Here is a 12,715-nt window from a genome sequence, read left to right on the forward strand (position 1 = left end):
AAAAAATAAGATAAATTTGAAAATTTTGACGAGTATTAATATAATTTATAATTAAGAATCAATAGTAAATTTTTAACTGAAAATTTTTAGTTTCTAAAGAAATTTATATTTTATTTTTTGTCGATAACTTTAATTCTAATACTTTTAAAATACGCAAAAGTTAGTTCCAAAAAATAGTATTTTCCCTGCATGAAAAAATTTGGGTAATAAAAAAATGTAGAAAATAAAATCAATGTTTTAAAAGCCAGCATAAAAATCATAATTTGAAGAAAAAATATTGGAACTAGAAACACCTCTAGCTAAAAAAATTAATTCCCTTCAAGAACAGTAGTTAAAAAAACTCTCATATTATTTTACAAACAATTTTTTCTCTGAATTTAAATATAAACAAAATTAATTGTCTGAGTTAAGAAAAGTTAGTTAATATTAATTTATTGCATTGATCTTACTTAATGTTTTATTAACATTGTATATATCCTCCCTGTTTTACCCCTCATAAATATTAATATTTTATCATATGTTCAGTTTTTATCTCATTTTTACAAACTATTTTATTTATATTCAATGATAAAGTTATCTCCAAAATTATTTTTCAAACTTTTTGTTTAATATATATATATATATATATATATATATATATATATATATATATATACCAATCTTTGACTGGTTGTGGACTTGTGCAAACAGCTACTAGCTTCATTTATTTTTCAAGTGGCTGTTGAAAATTTATATACATTGTTTCTATTTAGTTTCACTTCACTCCAAAGTAGTAAATGCACCTAGTTGTAAATGTATAAGCTAATTACAAACAAGGATATACGTAACTGGGGAGAATGAGAGTGGATGTATGGGTAGTTAAGACCCAACATGCCATCATTTAACATAATTGGTTTACATTTTGAATTCACCACTTGTCCAGTCAACCCGACAAAGTCGTTTGTTTTATTTATGATGTTTTTTAAAAAGTGATATTATTATTTTTGGAGTTAAAATTATGGTTCTTAATATTTTATATATAAATTTTATATATTTTAAAAAAATTATATATTATTTAATTTATTAAAGTATTATTAATATTTATTTTGTTAGATATTAAATATTATTTAATTAAAATATTAAATTTTAATTCAATTTTATTTTTGTTTATTATATTTTTATTGTGTTATACTAATGACTACAGCCTACAAACACGTCAATTTATAATATGGATGAGATAAGTTATCAATTTCATTTCAGTTTGTATAACACAGGTTAAGATGAAAAAAATATTAATTTAAATAAGAATATACATAATATATGATATATTTAATTTAGGTATGATAGCATGTACACATCTCTCGTATTATCTATTTTATACTACTAAAATATGCTTAGTTTATTAGATAATATAAAAAAAAATTATTCTCATTATTATCTTTAATCTTTTGTTTCACTTGATTTAATGATCTTCTTTTAGTATATAATTTTTCATTTTCTATCTCTAAGTTCATTTAATATCCATCAATCAAGTTCACTAGTGTCATAGTGTCACTAGTACTTTCCATTTTATGAGAACTTCAATTATACATTATTCCTTTGTGTAGTGTGCCTGGTTCAAACAATTGTTGCATTTAAGGAAATATAAAGCTTTATTTATTGAATTAAATTGTTTTATGTTACACAAATTATACTTTTGCTTTATTTTTTATTTATTGTATATATATTTTTTTTCGATAATGTATAAATTTAAAGTAAACCCTTAATTTACTAGGTAACCAAAATATAACTCCTTGATTCTTGGTTTTGTATTATTAGAAAAACTTAGTTACATGATTTTTCATTATTTTTTCTCAACTGTTGAACTCACTTTAATATCCATAAAATTAACTCAGATTTTCAACATACTTTCTTTTTCAAGCAAAAATAATAAATGTTCTAGTAGTAAAAAAATTAAATTATGCGTAGTTATTTATTCTTTTATATAATTAGTTGACATTTTTACAAAAAATATTTAACACTTTATTCTAATATAATTTTTTCTCTGAGTTCTGAAAAAAAATAGTCACTTTTACATTAAAATCTTAATAATAACATGTTTTATGTTGTAATTTTTTTATAAAAAAATATTTAATTAATATTTAGGCTATACGAATATGGGCACGTACCCAATACTAATGAAGATGAAGTACAATTTTTATAATGAACAAAGATGAGATGAGGATACAAGTGAATTTTCATTTCAAATCTACGGCAACCAATTTACCCAATCTAAATTTAGAAAAAATATATTTTTATGAAGATTTTAATATTATGATAAAACGTGTTTTTGGAAGAAGAATTTTAAATTTCATTTTAAAATTATTCATAATATTTTCTGCCTAAGATTCATATTTCTTCTCATTTGAAAGACATGACCTCAGTATTTTGAAAAATGAATAAGAATTTTTTTAATATATTTGAATTAACATGACATTGTGAAATTCAGTGTAATGTATGATACAGAGGGTTAAGGGAGATGAATAATGGGATTTGAATGTGATTGAGATTCCAAGGAATAAGGAGATTCAGCGTAGAGAAATCTCATGAAGGCAAAGCAAAAGGCTAAACAATCTACATTATAAATCATAATGCAAATTAACCAAAACCCTAAGGTCATTATTATTATTATTATTTATTACAACTAAAGTGAAGACCTTTCAAATTGAGATACTATTAGGAACCCCCATGCCAGTTAGTCCACCTTTGCTTGTTGGATAAAGCAAGGTGTATGGCATCTTAACTGGACCAAACCGGTTTCTCAGTTTCTCATCACTGTTCATCCTCAAGATCCTTTCCTCAATGCTTGCAAGTGTTTTGCCAAACTTCTCAAAGGCTTGCAATGGCTCTGCATCAGATGTCCAATCTGGAGTATCTCTCTGCCCAAGGTAAACCTCATCACTAGAATGTTTGGACAAGATTTCCACAAGTGAAATGCCAAGAACAGCCTGAAACTGTGAACTAATTGTTTTCAGATAAGCCTTTGCAGGATCTGCCACCAGTTCATCATATTCTGGAGTTCCTTCTTCTGGCATGAATCGCCGGCTTATAGCTGGACGACTTGGTGGGAAACCTCCAAATGGATATTGTCCAAAGTTGATTGCAGCATGGAGAGCTGAGGCAATCCATATAAGAATAGTGCAGGTCTGAATCAGATCTTCACTTGTCTCCATCTTTGGCCACCAAGGTTCATTTTTCTTGTCTCCGTGACCCACCTCCCTTATTTCCTTCCACCAAGATTGAAGCTCGGTATCTTTCTTCACTGTGTCACCCTCCTTGTAGTAAAAGGAGCAGTAGTCCTGAACCCATGTCTTGATAGCAAACCAAATCTCCAACCCATCAACAGCAAAAGGGTAATCCTCAATCAATAATCGAAGACCATATGGGGAAGTTGGGTCCTTGACAGCCACTCCTCTGAAAGAACCAAATATTCATAAGCTGATCAACAACATTCTTTTTCAAATGTATTAATTTGATACATTCCAAGTTATCCCAGTTATACTAGACAAGAAGATGAAAACAATTGATAATTGGCAAGGGTCTTTTGCTTGAATGGTTTACTTACCTCTTGACAAGATCTTCAGGCAGTGCCTGCTCAGGGAAAACCCAGTCCTTGTAAAGCACAGATGAAAACTCCATAGAGTACCTAGATGGACAAACCGTTGACTCTAGAGCACCACCAGCATTGATGAGAATCTGTCGTCCGAGTGCATTTATATTCATGGTGTCCCGAAAGTGAGGATGCAATAGTTTATGAATAGGGTGAAGCACACTAAGCTGCCTATTTGTAGCTAGAATGAATGGTTCAATCACTGCATGAGTATGCAACCTGAGACACAGGTATGATATCTAGAGTTAATTTCAACAGTAGACAAACTAAGATTGTATTTAGTTTTTCTGATTGAGTTATACCAGTGGCTGACAAGTTGATGATAGCCTGAGTCCACTACCACTACATAAGCTTTGGCCAGTTGCCAGAACGATTTTTCAACGCCTTGTTCCACAGGAGTGTAAACTTTACTAATTGCACCATGTTCATCTCCATTAGGATGAGGCAAACTCAACTCAATGGCTAGGGGCTTTAGAGTTCCCTTTTTTTGCAAGAACAGAATTGTCCTGCTGGCATATGTCTTTGTAGAAGTAGAGTTAATCCTTCTAATGTATGGTATCACTGCCTCATGGAGATCTAAAATGAACAATCTCCTTTCTCTAATTGCCTATTCAACCAAATGCAAATAATTAGTATGCATCTCAACATTGGCTAAGAGTAAAAACTTGACAGTGACAACTATGGTTTAAGAACATCTTAATGTGAAAACTGAAAAACACAGCATCCTATCAATCTTCAAAATGACCTCATCTACAGTGAGCCCTTCCAGGTTACTTTCGATGTGTTCTTTTGTTATTGTACTGGTTTGATTACCATAGATTTTAGGATCTAGCTTGCTTCCAGGTGGGAACTCCTGCAGTTATTTAGGATGTCAGTGAGGAGAAAAAAATCATAGACAATTCTTCATTAGATATTGATTCTAAAATATATTAGGAATGGTAGATTTGACAATCATGACAGAGATCCTACAATTCTTTACTTTAATCCAGTCATTAACAATCAATTAAAAACACATGGGCTTACTTGGAGACCACGAATTATGACAGGATTTATACCAGCCAGCATTTCTCTAGCAAATTCTTCATCTGTTTGCCATGCAGATTTATCCACTGTTCCAAAATCCAAATCATTAAGAACATCACTTTTAAATAGTATTGTTTTACAAAATGCATGATTTGGTTTGTTTTTGCTTGCAAAGAACATGCTATATTAGTCATCCATTTCTACTACACCTGCAATCACTTGAGGCACAGGAAATTTGAGGAGCCTTTGCCCATCAGATCGGAAAATTTCCTTAAGCATCTCTGCCGGGATGTTATCCCTAACTTCAGTAAGTATACCCTCGGGCACCTCAATCCCACCTTCATAGAGTTTGAATACATCTTCAAAACTGTCAAACTCATTAGGGGTGTTGTCAAATAGAGATTCCAACTCCGGTTTTAGAACTTGAACAATGGATTTCAGTGCATAGGCAAGAAAATCTGCCATTTTCAAGTGACCAAATCTTTCATCCCTTGGAACATAGATGTCTAAGCTCGAGGCAATATTCAGCCTAGTCTCACATTTAGGATCTGCCAAGAAAACAACAAAATAAATTGACATCTCTATATACAATATTTGAAAGTTACAACAAATGAGTCCCTCAAGATATGGCAGTGGTCAAACGTAACTATACCTATCTCATAAAATTATATTATGTTCTATAAATAAGGGCTGTGGGAGGTATAATAATAAATCTGTTAATTGAGTTAACTTCAGTATATATAACAAATGTGATTCACTAGACATGAAAGGGGCCTAACTTATATGATTCGAGTATAACTACTAAGTTACTAACATCACATAAGCTCAATCATAAAGAGCAGTTTACAATATAACTCGGCAATGGAAACACAAGCTATATATGCAATTTCCGTCCTCTACCAAATTCTTGAGTTCTAGTCATTATACAATGCCACATTTAAGTTCCACCAAGATCCCAGCTACATCTTCATGTTATTTTCCTAAATATTCAATAACAGACTCCAATGAATAAAAAAACAACAAAAATAAAGCCTTACCTGATTTTGTTGGTGGTCTACCAGTTCTTCCCCTCCGAGGGTAGGGGTATTCCTTAGACCCTCCTAGAATAGGACGAGCATGTTGTGGACCCTTATCTGGATTTCCCAAATCATTATAAAGATCATAATCATAGACCCTGTCCCATTCTTGGAGCTGGCCCTTCCCATTACCTCTTAAATTCTCCAGCTCTTCCTCTCTGTACTTAAGTAGTGGCATTGGTGTCTCACTCGGAAGATATGTCTGCAATTAGTACAAAATATGTAACTTGCAACAAGAAGTCCCAGAATGAACTACAATAATTACGAATAAAAATGTGACATTCTATTTAGCGAGTACATGCATGATACTGTGTTTGTAAGTGTACCTTGTTGGAGAAGAAAATGCGATCCTTTTCATATTTATCAGCAGGGTATACCCAAGAGTTGCAGATAAAGCGAATGACACCTTGGCCAGGAACATCTTCAAGTGTCAGGCTTTTGAGGTAGAACTCACTATGATGATTGTTCCTTATAATAAAGGCTCCTGGTGTTCGTATCTCCTCATCCCACTCAAACGTAACCTTGAAGGCTGTTTCTCCCACAGTCAAAGGTGCGATTGTTGTAATCCAGTCTTCTAGATGAGCAGGCTTCCCAAGTTTCCCCTTCAAGCCATTGCTATCCCCTACAAATATTCACAAATAACACTTCAACTTTGATATAAATTTGTAATAAATGATAGGAGTTAAATATGATTTTAGACTATAGGACAATGAATCCTTAAGAATACTATGATGGACTAAAAAGAATACTATCTTATTTGTAAAGACTACATTAGCAATGATAGAAAAGTTTTACTTTTTATGGTGTAGAAGATGTAAACTGATTAAACAATACAAGATAATATCCTATCAGGTTGCTTGATCTAAGAAAGACAATGTTTAAATAATTCGCTTTAGTAGTAGTAGGTGGGAAGTAGGAAGTCATTTTCCATGGCCCGGGTCTGACAAATAACCCTAGAGATTTCATGCTATAGAACTTAAAAAAGAAGAAAACAAAAGTTAACCGACAAATTAAATATGCGTGACAAAAGAGTGTAGACTCGGGAAAACCAGTAGAAAATGATAGAACAAATTAATGTAAAGTTTATATAAAAAAGATAGATAACAGAGAACAGAAACACTGCAGCAGTAGTCTTGTTTTTTGCGTTTTTTTTATCAACTCAGTGGCACTATTCTGAAAGTAATTTTCGTTCGGTCTACGTCACAATTCACAAATCCACTGTTTTGGCTTTTTCTCATTACGTTGATTTGCTTGCGGATAAAAAAAAGAGTAATTTGCAAAAGCCGATGAGATCATAGACACATGTTTACATAAATTTTCCCCCATACACCGACAAACATATAAATTTGGAAGCATCTGTTTCCAACTTGTCGTTGACAGCAGTATACAAAGTTTCTAAACAAGTATTTCAGAACAATATTTTATTCAAATTTAAAATTGATTTTGTATGTTTTGTCTTTTCTTTTTTCGCCTCCAAGATAACAATTATTAGCAAGCAATTATTTCTTGGTTTCATACGAGTTGAAATATGTGTGGTATATTTATAATAATATTATTAAGCATAAGATAAACTGTTATATATAGTCTTGCTGAAGACTATGCAAGTTGACCAGCACTACGAATCATTCTTTATTCCAGAGTCCCCAAGGTGTCAGAAATCCTAAATCCCATTCATAACAAACAGTTTGTGGTAAGGAATTATATTATTATATACTCAGGAATTATATTAGAAAAAATAGCATATTTTAAATTATTATTTTCACATAAACATGCTTGTTTTGGTATCTAATAATTTCAGAGAAAATAAAAATGAAAGAAAAAAGTATAAAAAAAAGTAATCATATATAATCATTGAAACCCTGTGCATACACGATATGGATCTGATCTAATGCGACCTTTTTTCTTCTTCTTATTGGTAAATACTAGTTTAGTTCATTTTAAAAAAGCAAATGTAGAAAAACCTAATTTTTTTATGCAGATATTTGATGTCACTGAAGTCGAAAAAAGAAAAGTAAAAGATTATATCTTTTTCAGTTCTTAAAATAAAAATCCAGAATAGTTCGAGTTTCCTCTTCCTTCCTCTAAATTTCTTTCACTTGTAAACTTGCATGCATCATACCACCACACCAGGTCATCTTCCAAATTCTTTTATGAAATATTTGAAGAACATAAAAACACAATGAAACCTAAGTTTCACTCACAATTTCAGTTTTAAACAAAAAACCTGTTTAAAAAACAGTACTATGTCAGAAACTTTGTCATCACTAGAAAGTAGAGCTGGTAAGAGAAGTGTGTGGTGGTTCATTGAAGCTTGTGATTAAATGATTTTGAAAAGAAAGAAGCTACACAAGTTGTTTTGAACATATTAAGAGTAAGATTTGAAGTTAGAGATGAGGGAAATGAAGAGATCCAAGTTCAGCAGAGAGGTGGAAGCATGAGAGAGGAAGTGAACTGACCAGAGTCAACGTTGACGGCACTCACGAGCTGAAGAGAAACTCGTTTACCCACAAACTCGTGAAGGCGATCGAGAAAGGAGGCACTGAAATCGTTGAAGTCCAACACATTCTTCTTCATCAGCACCACCGTTCCTTTCACCCGGTGCCGGAGCTTGTCTTCGCCGGTGAAGACGTTCACGATGTTCTGAAACATTATGCGAATCGAACTCCAAAACCAACACAAAGAAACAGTAACCTTGGAGGTAGATGTTTTTGTGACTGAGCAATATATGTTGTTTGCCTTTTATAGACACAGTGAGAACAAAATTAACCCACAGTGTCTGTTGTCAAAGAACATGTTCATTTCACAGGTTAACTTTTTTGACTCAGTAACTCACTGCTTTATTTTGTCAAATATATTTATGAATAAGTTGTTTCCTGCAATTTTACCCTAAAGTTTCTATTTTGTGAATCAATTAAAAGTCCCTGTTGTATATTTCTTAAATATTATTATAAATTATTTACTATGCATTATTAGATGAATTTATATACAGTTAATTAGCATGCATGCATAGAGATACTGGTAAAACTAATTTAATCACTTGCTTATGTTAAAGTTTTAACTTCAAGTTTATTATTTAAGATATGATTATAGCATTAAGTAGCCTTGCTAAAAAAACAATATTTTGTTACAAAAATATATTGATTTAATCACTTTAAAGCTTTAACCTGACATTAAGATTGTTATTATAAAGGCTAAATCCTAAACCCTAAAATATAACATTTAGAAAAAATATATATTCACACTATTATGACGTTGTTATTATATAAATTTGAATGTTTTATATATCATATTACAATTGATGATTTTACAAGATTGAGTTAGACTTAAAATTTAATTCTTAACATGATATCAAAATTATTTAAAATCTATTATAATAAGAATTTGTTAATCTATTCTTTCACTCACTATCATACAGTTTCCATATTCTTAAATGCATAATTATATGATGTTCATCAATTTATTTATAAAGATAAATTGTATCCACATACTTGTATTAACATGATTAATATTATGAAATACTATTTTATTTTTAATCCATTTTTAGTGTTGTTATTAAGGAGATAGGTAAGGTTTAGGTACGTTAATTACTTTGATAGTCTCGGCCCCATGTCATTAAGTTGCGAAAATGAACCGTGTTTAATTGTAAAGAAACAAATAGCATTACTTTTGAGGACATTTTCCAGAAAAGTTAACGAATAGGGAGTAAATAAAGTATAAATTTAAGAAACGTAGTATATAGTTTTTCCAGTTTTTCGTGTTTTTTCCGGAACTCATAAAAGTTATAGCCACCTAGAAAAGTTATGAGAAAATTTGAAGGGCTGCTCTGAATTTTTTTTATAATATATATAATTTCGATATTAAGTAGTATTTTTATTTGAAAGTAATAATGACTTTATTAATATTCTCTTTATATTCATTTGATAATTTAAAAGTTAAAAACTATGTATTGACTTTCTTTAATAGAGTAAGTTTATATCCATATAAAGGATTGATAAGTTTATAAAATGTGACTATTTTTATTTCTTTTCTCTTCTTTGTGTTTTTGGATATTATTTGTCAAATTCTGGTGCTTTTACATTTAAGTGTTTTAGATGTTATTACAAAGAGAAATAAGACAATTTATTTTATTTAATATAGTTTTAAAGCATAACTTTCAAGTTTACGAGCCGATAAAAAAGAAAATTCAAGTTTACAAGTTTATGTTACTGGTGATATTTTTTTATTATATATATCTATGAATAATTTTTATAATATGTGAAATTAATAATTGATTAATATATTATTTAACCATATTCTAAATTATATATATATATGTCTATGTAAATGAATAAAAATTTTATATGATTTTTTTCATTCTTATCTCTATTTTATTTATTGCATTGTCTCAAATATTAATTAAATATATTTAAAAATAAATAAAGAACATAAAACCATTAAGAATTAAATGTTAAAATAATATATTATTTCTGATGTGACATATAAAAAAAGAAATTAGTATAAATTTTAAAATAAAATATCAAATAATAATTACAAAAATATTAAATAATTATAAAAAAAATAAACGTAATTGAAATTGTAGTGCAAGGATAACTTCTATTTTGTAAATGTTGAAAGAGAAAGTACATTGAGGATCATTGAGAGTGAAAAAAAATTGTATAACAAAACAATAGCTTTTTAATTGAAATAAAACTAACAATAAAAACTAAAATAAAATATAAGTTTTAATGTTACCTAACAAACTAAAAAAGGTTTATGCTATAACACACTCGAAATTGAAAATCATACATTCTTAAGTATAATGAATAAAAAATATTAAAACAGAATAGAAATAATTAAATACATGTCTTAAAAATGACATGAAATTCACTTTTATATTTTTTTAAAATATAATATATTATTTGAACAGAGCCATATAAAGAAATAAAAATGTGTAATTGATGTTGTAATAAAATGAAAAGTAGTGTGAAAACTTGAGTGAATTAGTTGGAGTAGATACGGAATGAATTGAAACATTCTGAGAAAAATAAAAGAATGATGCAAATGAAAAAAAAATCAAATAAAACACAATCAATGGGAGAGAATAATGAAAATAATCTTTTAAATTATCTAATAAACTAATTTAAAATAAAGTTAGTACATAAATATACACCAAACAAATATGTACCACGCATCCATGTATCTAATTTAAAAATAAAATATTACTCATATTCATAAACATGTTTAGTTAAAAGAGTATTTTCTATTAAAGTAAATCTGATTTATATATATATATATATATATATATATATATATATATATTCCACTAATAATATTTAAATATGAAAATATAACTTGTGGTGTAAGTTTTGTAGAATTAAAAATTGTGTTTGGTTCTTGTGTATCTTTATAAGCTTTGATGTTCCCACTTTGCGATATCCGAGGCTTGGCTCTCCTTTACAATATTCTCAAATGCTACTTTTTTTTGGAACTCTTTAATCTTTGTTTTTACTCTTTAATCGTTAATCTTTCAAGAATTGGTGTTGGACTTTACAATATTCTCATGTGATGCTTTTTATTTTTTATTATAGTGATCTTCGCACTTTACAATGTTCCAGGCTCTTTAGCAATGTTCTTTTCACAATGGAATTAATGCTGGAATTAAATTCTCACTCTTTCTAAATATTGGAGCTTAAGATTTGTAAATTTCGTGCTCAAGCCTGGCTCTTAATAACGCGTTACTTTGCTTCTTCTCATATTTTCTTCTCTGCTTCACCACAAGATGGTAACTGGCAGAAACATTAGCACCCAAAAGAGTGAGCATAATTTTGAAGGAAATTTCGATAAATGGATTATTTTTGCTTTTTTTGGTAAGTTTATTTAATAGGTCTATTTAGCATTAATTATGCAATACTTCAAATGATTCTTCCGAAATTTCTAGTGAGGTTGAAATATGAACGGTCATCTTCGTTGGAATTTTTTATTGTTTGTATACATTGGATACTCTTATGATACGATCGAATCCTCTATAATATAGTATATTTTGGAAAATTAAAAAGTATTATCGAATAATATGTTTAGCATAAATATTATATGTGTGATACATGTATAATACTCTAATATTAATATTAACTTGGTAAATCAGATTCAATAGTAAAGATTCATGTTGAAAGTACATTATATGTTGAAAGATAGTAAATATATGTATTCTAATAATATTTATTATTCAAATTATACATAATCGAGTATAAACTTGAATATCATAGTACCTTTTTGCAGGTATTCCAACTCTAACCGAAATCTAGGAAGGATAAATTGAAGATCGAAATTTTGGAGAGAGAGAGTAATGTTTTTAGTAGAGTTTTATGGAGATGAATTCCACAGTGCAAGTTTACCATGCCAGTAAATTTGTTTGTGAAGTCTCATTGAATAATGTTGGATGAGATATAACCTCACTTTCCACTTTAAACCTTCACAATTCACCTACTTTGAGTGTATTGGTATACCAAAAGGAGACATACAGCGCTTTGGTGAATTTTAAGGCTATGGTAGTCTACATATGAATATACATAAATGAGTTCGTCGAGGATAAATAATATATTAAATTGGTTAACTTCATCATCACACATAAGTGTAAAGTACGAATTTGTTTATTAATGGTATGAACAAATGTAGATTATTTAATTAGTTAACTTCATTATCACACTTAAGTGTGAAGTATGAATTAGCTTATTAATGGTATGAATAACTGTAGAGAGATTTTATGTTCAAGAATTAATCAGCTTAACAACTTGAAAACTTAATGTATTTTTTTTACATAGTGTGATTTTTTTTGTGTTGTGATTATTAAGATCTTTATCATTTTGGATACTTATTATTCTTAATATTAGATATTTATCATTCTGGATACTTATTATTCTTAATATTTGATCTTTATCATTTTGGATAATTGTCTTGTGCGTGTTTTGGTATCACTTTCCCTTCTGTATTTTGCTTCAATTGTTGTTTTCAA

General features: G+C 29.3%; 1 protein-coding gene across 1 annotated transcript; it reads right to left on the reverse strand.

Moving 5' to 3' along the window:
* Window positions 1–2,565: 2,565 nt before the first annotated feature.
* On the reverse strand, window positions 2,566–8,558 carry LOC137829822 (probable linoleate 9S-lipoxygenase 5). The gene is made up of 9 exons (XM_068636778.1): window positions 8,184–8,558; window positions 6,054–6,349; window positions 5,689–5,929; window positions 4,861–5,199; window positions 4,652–4,737; window positions 4,374–4,481; window positions 3,931–4,235; window positions 3,584–3,847; window positions 2,566–3,432 (listed from the first exon to the last, which is right to left on the reverse strand). Exons 1-9 carry the CDS (start codon window positions 8,374–8,376, stop codon window positions 2,679–2,681), a joined length of 2,586 nt encoding a protein of 861 aa, XP_068492879.1. The 5' UTR covers window positions 8,377–8,558; the 3' UTR covers window positions 2,566–2,678.
* Between the last annotated feature and the right edge of the window lie 4,157 nt (window positions 8,559–12,715).

Source organism: Phaseolus vulgaris, chromosome 7, assembly GCF_000499845.2.
Source record: "Phaseolus vulgaris cultivar G19833 chromosome 7, P. vulgaris v2.0, whole genome shotgun sequence".
Classification (NCBI taxonomy): domain Eukaryota; kingdom Viridiplantae; phylum Streptophyta; class Magnoliopsida; order Fabales; family Fabaceae; genus Phaseolus; species Phaseolus vulgaris.

Bases quoted from the DNA above. Each gene is read 5' to 3' on its own strand.
- LOC137829822 (XM_068636778.1), bottom strand. From the start codon at position 8,376: ATGTTTCAGAACATCGTGAACGTCTTCACCGGCGAAGACAAGCTCCGG. The intron at 4,236-4,373 runs GTCATTTTGAAG...TTGGTTGAATAG, and splicing joins AAGGGCTCACTGTAGATGAG to GCAATTAGAGAAAGGAGATT. The intron at 3,848-3,930 runs GTATAACTCAAT...CCTGTGTCTCAG, and splicing joins CATCAACTTGTCAGCCACTG to GTTGCATACTCATGCAGTGA.